This window comes from Alnus glutinosa, chromosome 5, assembly GCF_958979055.1.
Source record: "Alnus glutinosa chromosome 5, dhAlnGlut1.1, whole genome shotgun sequence".
Taxonomy (NCBI): domain Eukaryota; kingdom Viridiplantae; phylum Streptophyta; class Magnoliopsida; order Fagales; family Betulaceae; genus Alnus; species Alnus glutinosa.
Genome location: NC_084890.1, coordinates 15,218,720 through 15,239,375, shown reverse-complemented (window position 1 = coordinate 15,239,375; position 20,656 = coordinate 15,218,720). Strand labels below are relative to the sequence as shown.

General features: G+C 36.4%; 1 protein-coding gene across 4 annotated transcripts; it reads left to right on the top strand.

The window, feature by feature from the left end:
* The first annotated feature begins 13 nt into the window (after positions 1-13).
* LOC133868250 (pentatricopeptide repeat-containing protein At2g35130) lies at positions 14-20,453 on the top strand. Of its 4 annotated transcripts, none has more exons than XM_062305066.1 (10): positions 108-136; positions 241-351; positions 844-1,028; positions 1,102-1,334; positions 1,738-1,987; positions 4,547-4,692; positions 7,729-7,934; positions 11,234-11,358; positions 17,319-17,936; positions 20,231-20,453. In XM_062305066.1, exons 2-9 carry the CDS (start codon positions 287-289, stop codon positions 17,900-17,902), a joined length of 1,794 nt encoding a protein of 597 aa, XP_062161050.1. In that variant the 5' UTR covers positions 108-136; positions 241-286; the 3' UTR covers positions 17,903-17,936; positions 20,231-20,453. The 4 variants fall into 4 exon arrangements, with proteins under 4 accessions (XP_062161052.1, XP_062161050.1, XP_062161051.1 ...); XM_062305067.1 differs by having other exon boundaries at positions 20,213-20,453; XM_062305065.1 differs by lacking the exon at positions 20,231-20,453 and having other exon boundaries at positions 17,319-18,050.
* The last annotated feature ends 203 nt before the right edge of the window (positions 20,454-20,656 follow it).

Sequence of the window (20,656 nt, the reverse complement as noted above, 5' to 3'; positions counted from 1 at the left end):
ATGCAAAAAAGAGAATTAAAGTATAAAACAAAACTATCAACTTGTACATTATCAGTTATATTATATCTCTCGTTTCTCGCACGCTGAGAGGCTCGTACACATTACCCCAGTTGAAACTTCTCCTCCATGCATTCATGTAAGTCTAATCCTTCCCTCTTCTCTCCCTCTGTTTATGCATTACAACTGTTCTGCGTTTGTATCGTGTTCACAATTTTATGCTGATTCTTTCTGGGTACGTAGTTTTCTGTTTGTTGGTTTTTATGGCACTCAACATCAATTCTGGGAGATGTCTCTTTGCGAAATAGTACGCAGGATAAGCAGGAAAGAGTTTTTGCAGAATTATGCTTTATGGTGGGTTTTATGCTTATATGCTTATCCATTGTGAGCTTCAAGTAACACACGCACACACACTGTAAGGTACACAATAATGGATATCTCATATCATGGCAACTTCATTTATTTTCTGCATTGTTTTTGTCCATTTTTATAGCATTTTGATTTGTTCTAGGACATGGCTTGTCATAATTATCATACAAGAATTTATCTTCGGTCTCGAATTTTTTGTTTCTTTGCACGTGATTTTAAAAGCATTGTACTGGAGTTCTCAAAAGAATAAATAATTGTAGTTTATCTCTCATGCCTCATGTTTGCCTTTTAGTTTGAGAGAGGTTTCACAGCCTCTTTTAATTCAGTTTGTGTAGCAAAGACCATTCCTTTTATGGTTGTACTGTTGTTAACTTTTTTGAGGTAATGGCTTTTGATGGAAGGTGTACATTGTGAGGAACATGTTTGGGAGATTATAATTTGTGAACAATTTTATTAATCTTGAATGAACTTCTGTAGGTTGATTGTTGACTGCCCACTTAACTATATATTCATAGAACCAAGAAGCTATAAGAGTAGTGTCAGATGCCAAGCCAAGAATTCAAGTGGTGAGGCTCTTGAGAAAAGCAAACGTGAAGGTCTTTATATTGACAAACGTGGCAAATGGAGAAGATTTAATCCGAAGAAGTTGTCTAGGGAACGATGTAATGCAAAACTTTACGCTTATATTTATGTGCCTCAAAGCATTCAAGTATTTGATGCATCATCTTTTTACAGGTGGTTCTTTAAGAGGACGTGGATGGAAATATGGATCTGGTTTTGTTGATGGAATTTTTCCAGTACTGAGCCCCATTGCTCAACAAATTTTGGGGTTTGCACAGAATGACTTGGATCCCAATATACTCTGGGGCTCTCTTGATGCTCTCCCAACCTCTCATACCACGTGGGATGATGTCATCAATGTAGTTGTTCAACTTCGTCTCAATAAACAGTGGGATTCAATCGTGTTGGTGAGAAATTAGTACCTTTTTTTTTTTTTCTAATTACTGACACAAAGACCCAGAAAAGAATTTGTCCATAGTTAATTTTTTCTTTTCTTTGGGTTCGATTTTGGTTGAATTTTAAATCCCAAGTATTTGAATTCTTCAAACTGTTTACAGAATGGAGTTGATAATATATCTTTCATGTCAATAACTCTGTCATTTTACTTGGCTTAGGTTAGCAACAAAATCCACATTGGAATCTTCATGTTTTTCCAACTGAATACTTGTACATAAGATCCTGTGTAAAGCAAACTTAGCAGTTCAATTTTCACAACATAACTAGCACGCCCTCTCTGTTTCTTGCTATCCATACCTACATTTGACTTTCTAATTGATTTTTTTTACTGTAAAATTATAAACATATGTCCAGATATGTGAATGGGTTTTGCACAAGAGCACCTTCAAACCAGATGTTATGTGCTACAATTTGCTTATAGATGCTTACGGGCAGAAATCGCTGTATAAGGATGCAGAATCTGCATATTTAGAGCTTCTTGAAAACCGATGCATCCCTACTGAAGATACTTATGCCCTTCTTCTGAAGGCCTACTGCAAATCTGGGCTGCTAGAGAAAGCTGAAGCTGTATTTGCTGAAATGCGAAAATTTGGCCTTCCCCCAAGTACGTCTCTGTATCAACTTATAGCCGTTTATATTTTGAAAGAGTTCATGTTATAAATTGTCAACAACTTCGAGGATCATTTAATGTGTTCATGATCTTTTTTTCTTTTTTCTTTTTTAATAACTACGCAATCAGTATTCTTTTAGCATAACAACTACAACTATAAAAATGCTCTCAATGGGGTAATATCCTTAAAATCTCATAAATTCTTCAGGAATACCATCTTCAGTTTTATCCTAATCTGTAATGCACTAACGCTTGTATATGCTTATTGTTTCTGATCAAACTATTAAGTAAAGTTGTGTATCTTCATGTCAATGTATCTGGTTCTTGAAATATTTGTTTTTTGCATGTTGAGAAGTTTTGATTTAAATACTACATCGATAATAAATTGTTTCTTTTGGCAGATGGCTTCTACATGCCAGAAAAATAAAACCAAAAGTTCTTCATAGTATTCCAATCTTAAATATTTAAACTACTCTTTATCTTAGCCAAGTGGCCAAGAAAGATGTATATTATTAAACAACTTAATTTTGACAATATGTCTAGTAACTTTATCATTGTTAAATCACCACTTGTCACAAAAGCTTAAGTTAATAGGAAATGATGACTTTAATTATTTAATCAATATTCTAACACTCTCCCTTACGTGTGGGTTTAAACACCCCCTTAGTAAGTGACGCTCCACATGTGGAATATTTAACCGAAATGAGAGGTGAATGACCAATAAAAGGTTCGAACCCAAGAACTTTAGGTCTAATACCATGTTAAATCACCACTTATCTCAAAAGATCACGCTGATAGTAAATGGATGAATTTAATTATTTAATTTATATTCTAACAATCATTATGTCCCTCTGGAATTTGAAGTAGAAAATTGGGTATACGGCAATAGCAGATCCAAGAATTTACCTTTGAGGAGGCTTAACTAAAATGGAGATAGTTAGATTTTTGTTATTCTTTTTGCATGTATGTAATTTTCTATGCATAGTGGTACAAAAAATTATAAACTCAATTCAAAGATGCAAATGAAAATGCTATAGACAACCAAATCATTTGCAAGAAACCCACCCTTGAATTTTTTGTGAAGTTTTCTTGTTTTAATATTTTTCGTGGCTGAAAATGCAGTTCCCTAGTCACTGTAAACACTGGAAGAGTCAAAAATGAATTATGTCTATTAGATGTTAGGCATGGTAGGCCTTTGACTTCTCTGCCTCTATTGATCCTTGACATTGTTTTGTAATGGAAGACAAATTTTGGGAGGGAGATAACCCCAGCCACTGGAAAAATTTCTCATATTGTTTTTCGGTAAGGAACATTTCAAACCTTTTTGGGGGTGGGGGGAGGTTTTGGTCCACACTGATTTACCCCACTAAAGTTTTTACTCTTAGTTTTTTATATTCCTTTTCCCATGTTAGTTATAGTAACAATGAGGTAAAGTAAAAAGTATGCCCCATGTCTTTACGAGATGGCAAGGGAGAAAATCCCATTGAAAAAAGAAAGAAAGAAGCCATGTGGTCACTTTTCTTTTAGAATAGTTCTTCTGCTAAGTGAAATTCCTACTCCTAGGTTTCCATTTTCCTAATTAGATGCAATTAGTGACTTCAACAGTGTGTGTACAGTGGAGAGAGAGGTCTTTTAGGAGATGCCTTTAATTTAGTCTATTACTATTAACTGAGGGTGGAGTGCGCGGTTCTACCTTTCCAACTTCAGCAACACGTTTTGAAAGAAATTGTTGTGAAAGATGTCTTTCTTTCTAACAGTATTGCTTATTCGCTTAGGGTGTACTCGACACTTCTGCACTACCTTCAATTTCTTCAATAAAACTTGTTGAGTCAGGTTGCTTGGGTCAGGGGTTTCCTTCTTTTGTGAGCGCAAACCAATAGAGGTGTTATCGTGGTGGCTGAGGAATTCTTACTACTTCATGCATTGTCATTTAGGCATTTATTGTTAAATTACTACTTGTCCTAAAAGCTTAAACTTATAGAAAATGAAAGATTCAATCGATCGATTAATATTCTATTCATTCTCACGTGTGAGTTCAAATTCTTTCTTAATAAATAAAACCTAACACGTGGAATATTGAATTAAAATGAGGGGTAAATTATAGAATCAGGTTTTAAATTCAGGACCTCTGCACTAATACCATGTCAAATCACCACTTATCCCAAAAGTTTAAACTAATAGGAAAGAGAAGATTTAATCAATTAATTAATATCCTAACATTTTTCTCCTGGGGCATTGATTTGGGTCAGATAAAAGCGATAGACGATCATTTTGGGTTTTGAGAGATTAGGTAAGAGAATACTGGGAACTTTCTGCAGGCTAGGCACAATGCCAAACCCTGTAATCATGTTTTTATCTTTACTTGATTTATACTTTTTCTTTTTCAGTCAAGTCCTGGGTACCGTATCTAACATTTTTTTTTTGTATAAGGAGTACCTTATGTAATCATCTTAGATTATATTTTCATGTTGTTTCATTGAACATAATTGATACACTAACATCTATACCAAGTACAATGTGAATTTATGCAGAAAGACCTTTAAATGTACTCAGGTGCAGTTGTCTACAATGCTTATATTGATGGATTAATGAAAGGAGGAAACCTTGAAAAAGCAGAGGGGATCTTCCAGAGGATGAAGAGAGATTGTTGTCAACCATCTGTTGATACTTATACAATGTTGATAAACTTATATGGAAAGGTAAGTTCATTGCATACATCATCAACTCATACAATTATTTTTTTCATTTTCAAAAAATGCATTCAATTTCAAATATCTGTGCACAAATATCTGACCAAATTTACATTGAAGCATGTTTTGCTATTATTAGTGTAAATGGAAATGACTCGAAAGAACTTACAATGTTTATAGAAGAAAAAGTGTATATGTTCCATGATAGAAATAGCCAAAATGTAACAAGTCCAAGTCTCCCGATGTGGGCCCACCATACACATGGACTGGGGGCTACACCACAAACCTGACCTGGTATGAAGTTAGGGAATGGAAGCGAAAATGTGTTAAGCATCCACCTCTTCCCGACCAAAATTTGGCCTTTACTCTTGCTTATTAGCCAATAGTAAACAAGTGCAATGATAGATGTGGTCCTAAATCCTCAGCATGCTTCGTTAGTTAAAATTATGACAATAATCCAGGTAGATTTTACACATGCAACAACAAAGATCAATCGTTTGAAAAGTTCTGTGGTAATTAATAGGCAAGAGCAGCAATAAAGAAATGTGGCAAAACCAGAACATCACATAGATGCATCACAGAACAGCATACGCTGCTCAAGGAGATGCATACACCATTCACTGTTAAATGTACGCATTCCCTCCGTTCTTTAACAGAATAACTCTAACTAACTCTAGGTTACAATCCGGTTCTCTTTAATTTGGCAGAGTACAGTTACAACTAGTCACATAACACGTCAATTTTCAAACAAGAAAATAATTCCCAAACACATCATCTATGATTGTCTCAAAGAAATTAACAAACAAATATCAAAACCTAATCGTGAAGCATCAATAAAAGACTACTATATGCTAAAGGCAGAATATTATGAAGCACAGGATGTCGGTGTCAAGTAATACATAAGAGGGAACAAAGATTGATAATGAGACTAGTACGTTGTATAGTTCGTGCTACAATTGTGAAAAGACATCATGCAGATTATAAAACACGCAAGCAAAACCAAATTAGACATGACATAGAAATCGTACAGCAGGTTAACAGAGTCAAACAAGACAAAATCACACAAATTAACAAAACAAACAAGTTTGTGTAGGAGGACATGTGCACTGTTAGTATAAAACCTTATGCTGGGCAACATACCATGTACACTGCTCTTTTAAGTAGAAACACAGTATTCGCAGTGGAACATGGCTTCTATATTTACATTCTCATTCAGAACCTCATACAACAAAACCAATAATGAGAACACGCTAACAGATTGGGATAATGAAAAAGCAACAGCCTGAAATGAAACGCAATAATGGAACAAATTATTAGAATTGCTTTGGATCGACTCTCCTTCGAACCCACCCTTCCACAACTTAAGAACATGCACTAGTAACCAGGGAAATATCTTCACACGAGACCAAGTAGTGTTTCAAAAATGGGTAGTAGGACTTTTGGGAGATTAAAAAGCCTTTTATTATCTCTCTGCTCAAAAGTCAGAAGCTAAGGAGGCTAACCATCCTTTTATAGTGAAGCCTTGGGGGCATCGAATTGTTCCAAGCATCCATATATACTCTCATGATTTTAGAAAGGCTAGGATATGCCATTTCTGGAGAATGATGCACAGTTTTGTTTAGGACTCCACCTACCTCCATAGGCCATTAATTAAAGCATATGCTGGTTACATTGCATACGTCATTTTTGTTGTCCCCTACCAAATTCTTCTTTAAAAGACCCGTTCTTTCCTTTGAGTCATGAATTAGGCAAATTCTGGATGCAAACCAAGGCTCTCTTTTATGTGATCAAAACATATTATATCTTCATTAGGAATTGCAAACATAAGTTATTAACTGGGTATAAATTGGGTGTCTACGGTCAGGGTCTCTTTTCACAAATCATTCTAGTATCTTAAATTACACATCGAGACAGTTTCTCGGGGTACTATCTTCGGTTAATGCCTATTAATATTTTCATAAAGTATGTGGTATAAAGGGGTACACTTGGGATGGTTGAACTGTCCAAATCCTCAAGTCAAGTCTTAAATGACCTTAAATCTGGACTCCTCGGGCTAAGCTTTACCAATGGTCTCGTGGGGCTTGAATTGGGTTAGATTCAACCTGCCCAAATTCCTGCCCTAGTAACTTGCATCAAAACTTCATACCATAATAATTTATTTTCAAGCGCCATGACTAGAATCATTGCACTAGTTAAATACCTTAAAAGAATTAGTCACTATTAAAGCCTCCTTGTAATCGTTTAGATAGCATAATTCCACCTTATGTACGCCCAATGTGGCACTTAATATATGCTTTTGTAACGCGTTCATAATCCACACAATTCGGGATCTTATAATCTCCCTCACTCAAATCCCTAAATTGCTTGTCAGGGGCTATGTTGTATTACAGTGTCCCAGCTCCACATAGTAATATTAAATTGATTCTAATACCAGTTCATGACCTAAGGAAGCGCTAGCCGCATCTGCATAATCTTTCAAAAGGACTAATTATAATTAGAGCTGTTTGAAATCCTTAATATAGCCCAAATCGAGCTAGTACGTGTATGATGTGGGACTCAACACAAATTCGCAAAACACCCTCACACAATGTAATCTACAAAATCTAAGGTATCACATAGTTGCAAAAGGAGGCCTATTCTCTTGACTTTTTAAAATGATATCTTTGGGGTGAGATATTTTGTTTTTAGGTTTGAATCCTTGACTTCTGAGCATGTTTAACAGGAGAAGAGCACTTGAAAAGATTGAAGTGGATTTGACTCTCTATTTTATATATCAGGAAAATATTCCACCATTTTGAAGACTTCATGAAATTATTATACCTTATTATACCGATTTACGAATTACCTTTTAAATATTTCAGCAAATTCCTACAATCTCCTTTATTTTGGTTGTCATTGGAAATCATATAAAGACAATCTCCAATTGAAATAACTTACTTTCAATTCTCCCCTAATTTATTTTTCTATGAATAATTTGTAACAGTACCGAATAGCTGTTCAGGACTGTATCATAATTTTTTCCTTCTCAAAATGAGGTTTATGCAGGCAAGTAAATCTTATATGGCCTTAAAGGTGTTTGATGAAATGAGAAGTCAAAAGTGTAAACCTAATATCTGCACATATACTGCATTGGTGAATGCATTTGCTAGGGAGGGACTTTGTGAGAAAGCAGAAGAAATATTTGAGCAGCTACAAGAAGCTGGGCACGAGCCAGATGTGTATGCTTATAATGCCCTCATGGAAGCTTACAGGTATATCTGTTAAACTTGATGTTCCACAAATATGTGACTGTTCAATTGTTTTACTATAACTAATTTTATTAATTCACTAACTATACTTGAAAGACATCAAAACTGTTAGAGTGATGAGGTGTCTGTAATGAAGAATATGGATGTGGTGTCCCTATTCTTAGGGTTGTACAAAAACCTACCTAACCAACTTTCGATCCAGGCCCAACATATTTCTGACCAGCTTGGTCAACTTCCGGCAAGGGGTAGGTCAAAAGCTGAAATCCTTTTTTGAATTTCGACAAAAAGTCAGGGCAGAAGTCGGGCCCAATAGGTTTTCTGACAATTTTCGACCGAACCTGAATTTTATTTTAAAATATATATATGATTACAACATGTCCTCATTTTGAATATAAGTTAATTAGACTTTTCCTAAGTCCAAAACGTGCCCTAGTTTGAAAAATTTATAAATGACCCCTTTCTCAAAACCCTTGTCTGTTTACTTTTCTGTCTCTTAGGATCCGTTTAGATTTGTAGTTTTGGAATTTTAAAACATAATTTTTAAAAACGTAGTTAAGCATTTGGTGAAATCGCAGTTTGGTCATTAAAATCATAGTTTGGTCTTTGAAATCACTCGTTTTTAAAAAATGCACCCCCTTGCATGGTATTTGAAAACGTAAATCTTTTCACATTTTCAAACCCCCATTTTTTGAAAACGCACTCTCAAATGAGACATTTTCTGAGATTTTGTTTTAAAATACACTTTTAACCTATGAAATCGCAGGGCCAAACAGACTCTTAGGCCTCATTTGGTTCGCGAAATAAGTCCTTGGAATGAAATGACTATTCCATTGAAATAGCTATTCCTTTAGCTGGAGCTAAAGGAATGGCTTGAGGAAGAGTGGAATGGCTTAAGGAATAGCTGGAGCTAAAGCTTTCTAGCAAGTTAAGTTTCAACCGGTGTTGAAGATTTTTGACGGTTTCTGTCGGTGATGGAGTTTTCTAGCATGTTTCAGCAAGATTTTATGTTTTCCAGCAAGTTTTGGCCATTGTTTGTGTTTTTTAGTGTGTTTCAGCCAAATTATGTGCTCTCAGTCTCCGACAAACTTGAGCCAGTGTCAGTGTTATCTGACGAAATTATAGCGAGTCTCAGCTGGTGTTGGTATTTCTGATGGATTCCGGCCTGTTTCATAGTTATCCAGTGAGCTTCTGGCCAGTTTCAGTGTTTACCGATGAGTCTTGACCGGTTTCAGCTGGTTCAATTCTTGTTTTGGGCACTTCAGACTTGTTTTCGGTCGGTACAGTGCAATTTCAGCCAGTTCAATGTTGACTGGTTTCATTGCATACATTAATGCATCTAATTTGGATTTAAAGGAGGAAAAGTGTGCTAAGTTTGATATATATGTTAAAGTCCACTTCATGTTCTTTTAATCAATTCAGAAATCGGTTCTCCTAGTTGGTATAACTTATCAAAAGCCTGTTTGCCTCTGAGGTCTTCTGTTCAAATCCTAGGGTCCTATTTTTGGTTAGTTTTGTGTTCAACATTTGTAAGGTCCCAATTTGTTGAGGATCTCAGATAAGGTTGCACTTGAGGGGAATTCTTAGTTTGAATTGTACTTGATATGTATCGTTGGTCAATTCCCCAATAACATAAACTTCTAAGGACACTTGATTATCCAAATATTTGCACCTACAGAAGTCCTTGACAAACATACTGCGGGAATGAAATGACCAATAATGTCACTTGGGGCGCCACCCTTTCAGATTGTGTAAGATTTAGAGGCATACTGTGAGTAGAATGATAAGCATACAAGGACATCCGTTTTTTTTCCTTCTTTGTTTATTTATTTATTTGCCAATGTATAGTGAGTCACTGACTCACTGTACTGATATCCAAGATTTCAGTAAAAACTTGACTTTTCATTGTTTTACTTGTAAATCTAATGAAGGTAGATCTAGGAGGATAATTGCCCTGATTTCAAATGCCAAAATGTTATAGGAATGCATGCATTTTGAGAAGAGTGGCAATACTCATGAAAGGTTGTGAATAAAAATAAGCTTTTAGGTGACTCCCAGTTTGAATACCTTGATGATGAAGCTCCATGGGAAGAATTCAACATAAGACCAGTAGTCAGAAGTCAAATTAAATGTGGAAATATGATTTCGTATTATTTTTTGAAATGTTGAAACATCGATAGAAGTCGTATCAATATGAAAGTAAAAACTAGATATAAGCTGGAGTGAGGGTAGCATCTTGAACTTGAAGATCAACAATCATGTAAGAGAAAGCGACTAGAGTTTGGAAACCATCTGACACTGCACTAAAGACCAAGTAGGTCCTTTGGGAGGAAAACTTAGAAGACTTGAGTTGATGGGTATGAGGCACTTAGCGATTTTTTTCCCAATAGTAGAGGCACGTATATGGGGTAGTTGAGAATAATAGCTGGCCATGGATGGATGGCATACCAGGCAAGGCCAGATTGGTATAACTGTTGGGTAGTGTCATTACTGTAACAGTTATAATGTGAATTGAAATATTGACTGTGATACTATTTTCACAATACAGGAAATTCAGATTAAGAATATGATATGTGAAAGATTGATGCAATAGTTGATTGGGACCAAAGTAGCCTTCATTATGAGTAAGTAGCACCATTTTATTCAAGATGTGACCAAGGGAGACACGATCAAATTGGAAGAATCACAAGGAAATCATTAGCCAAACCGCCAAAATCATAAATTAGTTAGTGAGGTCCTCAAGGGATAATTCTTCACCAGGTCATGTATTTAAATCATTTGACTTAAAGTTTAAAATTAAAAGAAAAAGAGAAATTTACAATGACTTTATTCTAAGTGCTTATTAATGAAAAGAAACAGAATAATTTGTATGGTATGTAGAATATGAAAACTTCATTGACTAAATAATTTCTTTGGGGTATCTTAATGACCACCCACTAATCTTATAATTATTATAGTTGGGAATTAATGTTCCAGACTGCCTGGCATCTAATGAAGAATGAAGAATGACTTTTGGTGGCAACTGGAGGAGTTGTTTTTCTTAGGGACTTAAGAGTCTATTATCATTTTTCTTGGAGATCACTGTTTAAGCACTTTTCCTTAAAAGGGCATGTATTACCTATTTGACCAATTCTAAGCATGGAAGAAAAGAGGGTTACAAACTTAGGTGCTCAACCCGTATATTGCTCTAGAATGGACAATCATAAATTTGTACTAGCTTCCACTTGCAGTAAATTTTCCTTTGGATCGGTTCGAGATGCACACAATTTTTTTTAATTTTTTTCTTAACTTTCTTCTCCTACCAGTCGTGCAGGTTTTCCTTATGGGGCTGCAGAAATTTTTTCACTCATGCAGCACATGGGGTGTGAACCAGATAGAGCTTCATTTAATATCATGGTAGATGCATATGGGAGAGCTGGTCTTCATGAGGGTAAATACTTGTATTAAAAATTTCTCATCATTTTTAGTTTACACAGATAACTGGCGTATGTTAATTTGCATGTTCGTGGCCAGTCTATGCTATCTATCGTAACAACTTATTAAGATATGAGTGTTATAATCTAATCTGATCTTTCTTTTTGGTATATAATTTAGGGATGAAGAGACATCTAAATGAAATGAAATCCTTTTGATTTTTAAAGTTATTTATTTATTTTTTTTTATAAGTAATCGAATTTTTTTATTAAAAGCGAAAGACACCCCTACGTATACAGGAAATATAAAACATGAAACACATAACTAGAACAAGCAAACCCCCCCTCAAAAAAAAAAAAAAACCAAACAGAAACCAACCAAGGAAAACCCCATAAACACCACCCTAAAGACCAACAAATCACCGCCTAAAGCCCACATGAAGCACTTAACACTAAAAAATGTGAGCCTTGCCTTTTCCATGACTAGAAGACGCGCCTTTAGCTCCCTTCTCCGTTTAAAACTAGAGAGAGAAGCCAATTTCTCCCGACGATGATCCTCTTCAAAGGCTGTCAAGAGAGCCAAAGTATACTCCTCATGATCCACACATGACATCCCCACAGCAGGACAAATATCCTTAACACAAAGCATAGCCCAACCCGAGTACCCAAAATCTCCCAACACTAAAAAGGGATAGATGCCTAGAGGGGAATCCCCATCCACCGCATAACCAGTTGTAAACCCCTATAACCGGTTTCCTAAAATTCTATAATCGGTAACTGCAACTGGAGTACCCGGTTATCCAGTTGCGATTATTTCTAGTTTTACGGTTTACTGGTTATTCAGTTAGCAGTTGTTGACGGTTATTAGCGGTTACTGGTTATTAACGATTAATAACCGCCCCGCTTGTATACCCCTATGATCCATCGTGATTTCTGCCACCTGACCTAGCGGGATTTCAACGACCGAAGGGACCTTGCCCAGCAATCCAAGGCAACGCCCTAGTGTCTCCAATGCTGAGTTGAGCTCCATCATACACACCATCTCCGCAAACAAAGGACGACCAATACCACCAAAACCGAGAGAAACCTTCCCACCACCATCGCTGGACGACAGTACCTTCACCTCCTTTCCCCTGGGAGATGGAAGATGGAGTTGCGAACGACCTCCATCTTCCATCCCAACCCATCACGGCCTTCTGGAAAAATAATGAGTCCTCGACAACCACCCACATCGTACTCTGCCACCTCCAAAAACCTGCCTACTCTATTGACAACTTTCTAGGCAAGGAAAGCCCTATTCCCATCCCTAGAAGACTCAGTGAAGGCAATATCCTCAGCCATGCGCACCATTTTGTATTTAGATGCGTTAATTTTATACTAATGTTTTGGATTTATATCTGGAAAAGGCCCAAAAAGTCCAAATATTAATTTTTTTTTTAAAAAAAAATAAAAAATAAAAATCAACTCAACAACTGGCCCAAATTTAAATATCAAACCGCCAGTTATAAACACTATTACCACAAACCGCCCAAGCAGAGTGGTTGCTTTTGTTAAAATTCAATAACCGCCTTAGGCTATTGTGGTTAGCGGTTTTAACCAATAACCGCTAACCGTAACTACTTGTACAACCCTAGTTTTAACTAGCAGGCAGTTCCTTCTCAAAATGTCTGAAACTGGAAGAATGTAAAATGTTTTATTCTAGGTTTATCCAACTATTGTTGTTAAATGTCAATTCACGCTTATTAAGAAGTTATACAAGTATTTGGACAATCATATGCAGGAAAATGCAGTAGATTTCAGAGCCATGAAAATAAATTTATCATAACCATTTGTTCTAGTTCTTTTACTTCTTCTTTTTTTCCCTTAATTTATTCAACTTTTTGTTGCCTATTTCTAGAGGAATTTGTGCCTTAAAACTCTAAGGTAAGGATGAATTGATTCCATTGTCATGGAGCATTTGCTTATATCAAAAGCCTCACTTTCTTTGCTAATTCAAAAATATGTCAAGGCTGTTTTGTGAGATAAAATTTGAAAATCCCTCCAGTATTTATAATATTGTAGAAAGTGCTAGTAAAATTAGCTGGTAAAATCTTTTAGTATCGTACCAAAACTTGGGATCTAATCAACATCCAAAGAGACGGACAAAAAAAAAAAAAAAAATCTTTTGTGTTTGGGTGGTTGGGGTTCTGTAATAAGCCCAACAGGAAAATAAGGTAACAAAAAAGAGGAAGAAACCATGGAGGATTGAGGGAAGAAATGTTGGGCAGAAGATGAGGTTTAGTGCGAACATCAAACAAAGGAAAATCAGCTTGACTTTGCCTGTAACCAAAACTCTGCAGCCGGGAAAAACTGGTCGAACCATGCTCTAGGAGATTGTTTTAGGCCGCACAAAGCCTTCTTCAATTTGCACACTTTTCCCATTAAGTATAAATCTTCCAATCCAAGAAGAATTTCCATGTATACTTCTTCTTCTTCTAGGTCTCCATAAAAAAATGCATTCTTTACATCAAATTGATGTAGAGGCCAACCCAAGTTTGCAGCTATAGAAAGCAGAACTCTAATGGAGTTCATCTTTGCTATTAGAGCAAATGTTTCCTCATAATCAATCCTTAGGTTTGTGTAAAACTTTTTGCAACAAGGCTAGCCTTATATAGTTCCATATAACCATCGGCTTTATGCTTGATAGTGAACACCCACTTGCACCCAACAACCTTCTTTCCATTAGGCAATTTAACAAGATCACAAGTCTTGTTTTTTGGAAGAGCTTTCATCTCTTCTTGCATCGTTGTCCTTCACTTTGGATCACTAAGTGCCTCCTGTAGGTTTCTTGCGAAACATCTAAAACACAGGACACATCACTCTTTTCTTTTCACAAGTAAACCCATGATGTCCGAGAAAAATCATCAATAAAAGAGACAAACCATCGATAACATGATAAAGAAACCACCCGCGAAGGGCCCCACACATCAGTATGAACAAGAACAAAAGGCTCATCACTTTTATCGATACTTGGAGAAAAAGACACACGATGGTGTTTAGAAAGGGCACAAGTTTCACACTGAAACTTAGAAACATTATTATGCAGCAATAAAGAATGAAACATGTGTTGCAGAATGAAAAAGATGGATGCCCTAATCGCTGATGCGAGAGCCGAATTCTTGTTACAGAGTCATCTGCATGAACGGTATGATAACCCTGTGTGAGCCGACCTTGTGTGCTAGCCTGAGAGTCCAAATAGTACAAGCCATCCCTCAAGCTACCACTACCAATCATCCGTCCTGTGACTAGGTCCTAAAAGGAACAATAATGTGAGTAGGAAATGACTCGACAATTCAACTTGAGGATAATATGTGCAATGGACAATAGATTAGCATCAAAATTAGGTACATGAAGGACAGCTAACAAGGTCATAGAGGGCGTGACAAAAATAGATCTTTTACCCGACACTGGCGACAGAGAACCATCAGCTATTCTGACTTTTTTTTTTTTTTTTTTTTTTTCTGCATAAACAAGGATTTTATGATGAAAATAAGACAGATATACCAGTCATGTGATCAAAAGCACCAGAGTCAATGACCCAAGGATCATCAAAGGGAGTAGCAGATACATGTATACCAATAGCTAAATTACCTGTATGAGCGAAGGAGGAGGATGCAGTAGCAGGTGCGTCCAATCAAGACATAATTCGACTGAGTGTTTCTACCTCTTCTTTGCTCAGGCCCTCCGTATCAATGGAAGAGGAATGAGTATCCGGTATGAGAACGTCCATCTTGACTATGGAAGTATGATTGGCTTGAGGCCTGATTCCTCCACCTGTGCGACCCCATGACCTCGGGTAGGCCTACCATGAAGTGTCCAACAAGTTTCTTGTGTATGCCGCGGTCGATTACAGTGGTCACAAAAAAGTTTGTTCTTGTCATCTGGGGTTGCATTTGCTACTCTGCCACCTTCTCAACCTCGGAAATCACCTTTCAAAGTACATGGAGAGGCCCTCACTAGGGTAGATTGAGTATGTGAACTAGGATGAAGCATGGTATTGTGACAACTCTCCTCATTTTGGACTTATGAAAAAACCTCTCATAAGGACGGAAGGGGTTCCTTTCCAAAAATTTGAACCCACACAGGATCATATTCTGAATTTAATCATCCCAAGAACTCATAAATGCGTTCCTCTTCAATCATCTTCTTAATTTTAAAGACATCGGTTGCACACTCAATTTGCAAGTTCTAATAGTGATCTAACCAGTCACCTTGGGTTAGTCCATGTATCCGATGCTTCAAGTCATATTTCAATGTAGTGTTCCCCATTTTGGAATACGTCTAAGCAACTACATTCCAAACCTCTTTTGTTGTACGAAGAAACAAGTATCCCCGACTGATCTCCGGTTGCATTGAATGCAACAACCATAATGATAGAATTTTATGCTTCCCATTTGTCATATGTCGAGCCTTTCTGGCTTAGGTTCTTGAATCTTTCCATTAAAGTGTTATGCTCCTAACATACAAAAAGGCTGATTGTGACCAAGAAAGATAGTTGAGCTCATCCAATTTGACAGTGGTGATTTGGAGAGTTCAATTTTCACCACGAAAAGTCACCTGACTCTCTAGCCCTTTCTTCTGATTTGTCTCTGACATTTTCAAATCATACATCCAAACAAACAAATTGCTCCAACACACACCACGTGGACTCAACTAAAAATCAACCATAATACCAACTCATAAGAACAAGCACTACTTAAACAGCAATCTGCATACGCTGTGTTTATTTTTTTTTTTTTTTGGGGGGGGGCTAAACTACAGGTCGTTTAGAGTTTACCTGTCGTTTGGCCGAATGCTGAACGACAGGTCGTTTTGACTAGGGCTGAACGACAGGCTACTACAGAATGACATGTCATTCTCCAACAGCTGCAAAACGACTTGTCGTTTTGGGCTGAAAACAAATACCTTGCCACTGCTGGAGGTCCACACGCCGCCACACAAGTGCTCTGGTAGGCCGCAAAAAACTCCTAACCCCGACAGAAACTGCAGAGAAATCAGAAGGGGCAGGCTGTGTTCATGATCAATGCATCAAAACCTCACTTTCCCGTGTTTGTGATGGATCGAGTGGTCACCTAATCACCACCATGCGCTGAAGGGACGGCCCAGAGGATATCGGCAGTGCCTTCTATGGGTGGTGGGACCTAGATGATGGAGGACAACATCTAGTTGCACAACCAACAACTCGTGGGTGTTGCACAACCATGGCGGAGGAGCAAAAACACACGAACATGAACCAGAAAAGAAAAAAAAAAAAGGGAAAAATAAAGCAAACCATGCAGGAACCATATTCACTCTGATACCAAGTAGAAAAGAGAGAATTCTCTTATTCGTATATAGTTCCATACGGTTCCATATGTTTAAATAGAAAAGACCTAGAAACTAATATGGAAAGAAATAATGACTTATCAAAAGAAAATATGGAAAGAAATAATGAAATATTACATTCAGATCAAATCACATAAAATCAGAATAATATTGGGCCTAAATCAAGGGGGATCAAATTGACAATTTCCATCTTCAACTCTAACTGGGGGGTTGAGGGATTATTGTGTAGCCCTGCAAGCCTCAACTTAACAAAAGAAAATATGAAAGATAGAAGGTTCATCTATCAAGATTGCTAGCGTCCAAACTTTCAAGGCATTCTGTTTTACTACTCATCCAACTTACCTACTATTCCACCCACGTATTATGTAGCCTCAAAAATTTGTACTTTTCTTGCCTATCCAAATTGCCAGGTATGAACTATAACATCAAAGAACAACACATACTAAAAGATCAAGTTAAAACCAGGAAATGCTTCAATGGTAACTTCACCCATTCTGACCAAAATCTACTCTCAGTGCCGATCCGTTTCTTATTCTATATATATGTTCGCATTCTCATCCTTCCATCAATCTAGTTGTCCCTGTTTGTGTAACTCTTCTTTCTATGTGTTTAGATGCAGAAGCTGTGTTTGAAGAGATGAAACGACTGGGGATAACTCCAACTATGAAATCCCACATGCTACTTCTATCCGCCTACTCCAGAACTGGGAAAGTTGCTAAATGTGAAGATATTGTGAAACAAATGCATAAATCCGGGCTTGAACCCGATACTTTTGTTCGTAACAGCATGCTGAACCTGTATGGCAGATTAGGCCAGTTTGAGAAGATGGAGGAAGTTTTAACTACGATGGATAAAGGACCATATTTAGCCGATATCAGTACATATAACATCTTGATAAATATATATGGACGGGCAGGATTTTTTGAGAGAATGGAAGAGCTCTTTCAGTCACTTCCCACCAAGAGTTTAAAACCTGATGTGGTGACTTGGACTTCTCGGCTTGGAGCATATGCTAGGAAGAAACTATACAAAAGGTGCTTTGAAATTTTTGAAGAAATGATTGATGCTGGTTGTTATCCAGACAGTGGAACCGCTAAAGTACTCCTCTCAGCATGTTCGAGCCAGGAACAGATTGAGCAGGTTACTACTTTAATTAGAACGTTGCACAAGGATAAGAGGACTGCTTTGCCTCTTTGATGGGTGCTTGTTTTTGTTTAGATCAATGAAACAGGTATGCCATTTAATTTTATGTAGCCAGCATGTTCCCAATAAAACTACTGCTGGATTAATTTTTTCTTAACATTTCGGCCATCTATATATATTTCAATCAAAGTTTTTCTTTCCATGAATATGGTTTAAACTGGAAGAAACCTTTCTACTCCTTAAATATGGCTTTTGAAAGCAATCACACATTGCTGCCTTTGCAGGTCAAAAGGCACTCTTTTTTCCTTTGGTTTTTAATATATAAATACTTGACTACATCATGACAGAGGACGAAATACCAAAGCACTAGATTTTATGCTGAATTCAGGAAACCAAAGTTTTCATTATCTTATAGGAAAGTTGACTAAGCTGACGAAAAACCCAGTGGAATTATTGTGAACATATATAGGGTCTTCTTCAAATTCTTCTAAATGATGCTTTTGGTAAAAAGATAATAGGTGATGTTTTTGACAAAGAGTGAGCCTATTATATTGGATGAGCTTATAATAGAATCATTATGCATATAGGCGTCATCTCATTCTTCCTTTCCAGTTATTTTGTCCCCAAGTTTAAGAGGTCAAATTGTAAAACGAATGTTCTTTAATTACCACGATAATATGTATTATTTTACCTCTTCTTTTCTTCTCATTGAAAAGTAAATAAACTCTGTTAAATTTATTACTAGACCATTTGAGCATGATAAAGTATTTTTATTCCATCTTATATGTATCAGGTAATTATCATAATAATCCTCTTTGAGCAAGTTTGTTTTTGTGTGCATATCGTGCCCTTACATTAGGTAAACAAATTTTATAAGAAAAAAAATACAATTTAGTCCCCCAAACTACTAATCATTCTTCGGATAGCCCTCCGAATTACCAAGACTTGGACTATGGCCTTCCAAACTACCATAACTTTTGAGAAATGTCCCTTTTAACTAAATATCCCCATAATACATTTGCCATGTGTCAATTTTCAATTAAAAATAATAAAATTTTCAAAAAATTTAAAAAATTCAAAATTTCAAAAAAAAAAAAAAAAAACTAGAATTTTTTTATTTTTTATTTTTTTTTATAAAAGATGGATGTTTGGGGTAGCATTATTTTCCAACCGCGACCCGATATTCCCGACATCCCTCTGATCACTGTCCGTTTACAATGCCGTGATGACCGATTTTATAGCCCGGCTCGGCGAGTTTCGATTCACAATCATCAGCTCGCTGATCTCGATTGGGCTCAAGATCGTCGAGCTGTAGGCGTGCATCATGCCCAACGACGATGCTGGAAATAAGCAATACGTCCTCCGGTCAATCGCAATAATTTTTTAAAAAATAAAAATAAAAAGAAATTATTTTATTTTATTTTTATTTTAGCTTTTAAATTTATTTTAATAGTTTTAATTTTTTTTGAATTTTTTATTATTATTTAATTGAAAAATGACATGTGGCAAAGGTATTATAGGGATATTTTGCCAAAATTAGTCTTTTTTAAAGGTTTTGATAGTTTTAGGGGGCAAAATACAAGCCTTGATGGTATGAGAGGTCATCCGGAGAAAGGGTGGTAGTTTGAAGGGCTAAATTGTATTTTTTTCAATTTTATATTTGGGTAATACAAAAGATATGCACATAGCAATACTACTGTTACAGTTTCTTATTTCTACATTCTTTTACCATGGATTCACAGACAGGCACAATAAGCAGCAGAAAACATATCAAGAAAGGTTAACAATTTCGAATGGAAGAAACCATTTATGTTTGAATTGTAAATGTAAAGACAATCTAGATTATATAATTGTTTGTTTATACAATAAATACAGGATTGGTAAATTTTTAACCCAAAGTACTATCGTGTGTTTTTTGTTTTTGAAATTTATTAGAATAGATATGTATGATTTCAAACTCTAGAGTATTGAATGGTTATATTCTATCAAAGAATTTCAGACTGAGATTGATGATGCACATGATCAGGGGCGGAGCCAGCTTTTAAATTTTTAGGAGGCCAAAACTATAAATTTTTTAAAAAATAAGGATAAAAATTAATTTTTTTTTTTTTTGGCAGACCTTTGGCCCCCAAGCCAAAAGTGTGACTCTACCCCTGCACATGATCATACTACCAATCTCGGACCAAGAATACCTACAAGAGAGGATAGAGTAACAAGCTCGGAGACTTGCCAAAGTACTGGCGAGAAATGTATCTGATGCTTAAGCCAATAAGAAATTTAGAGAGAAAATTGAAAGAATACAAGAAGAGTAGGGTGTTCAAACATATCTACTTGGACTGACCGCTTTCCTCTACATATGTGGAGTGTTTCTTCTCCTTGCAGGGCATTAGTCAAGGGTCACCTAATGATAGGATAGGACCCTGGCTGGGCGTGGCATTCAGTTAACGTCTTCTAGTTAGGTACGTACGTTCTTTGCCAAGTGTTACCCACAAGTGCGGTACGGCCTTGGCAAGGTGGTGGCACTGAATTTCTTACTCTTGTAACCGTTATCGGGTATCAGGTAATGCTACTTGTTTATTGTATGTATGGGAATTGGTTGACTCTTTGTCATGAATATCGAGGCAATTAAGAATTTTTTTTTATAATTAGCAATGTCTTTTGTTTTTGAAAAAATTATATTTTAGCCTCTTGAAATTACTAGCTGTTTTGGATGTTACCTCTCAAACTACTAACCCTTAAATTCTAGCCTTCCAAATTACCAAAAAGTTTCAAAAAGATTATTTTATATATATGTATATATGCGGCCAC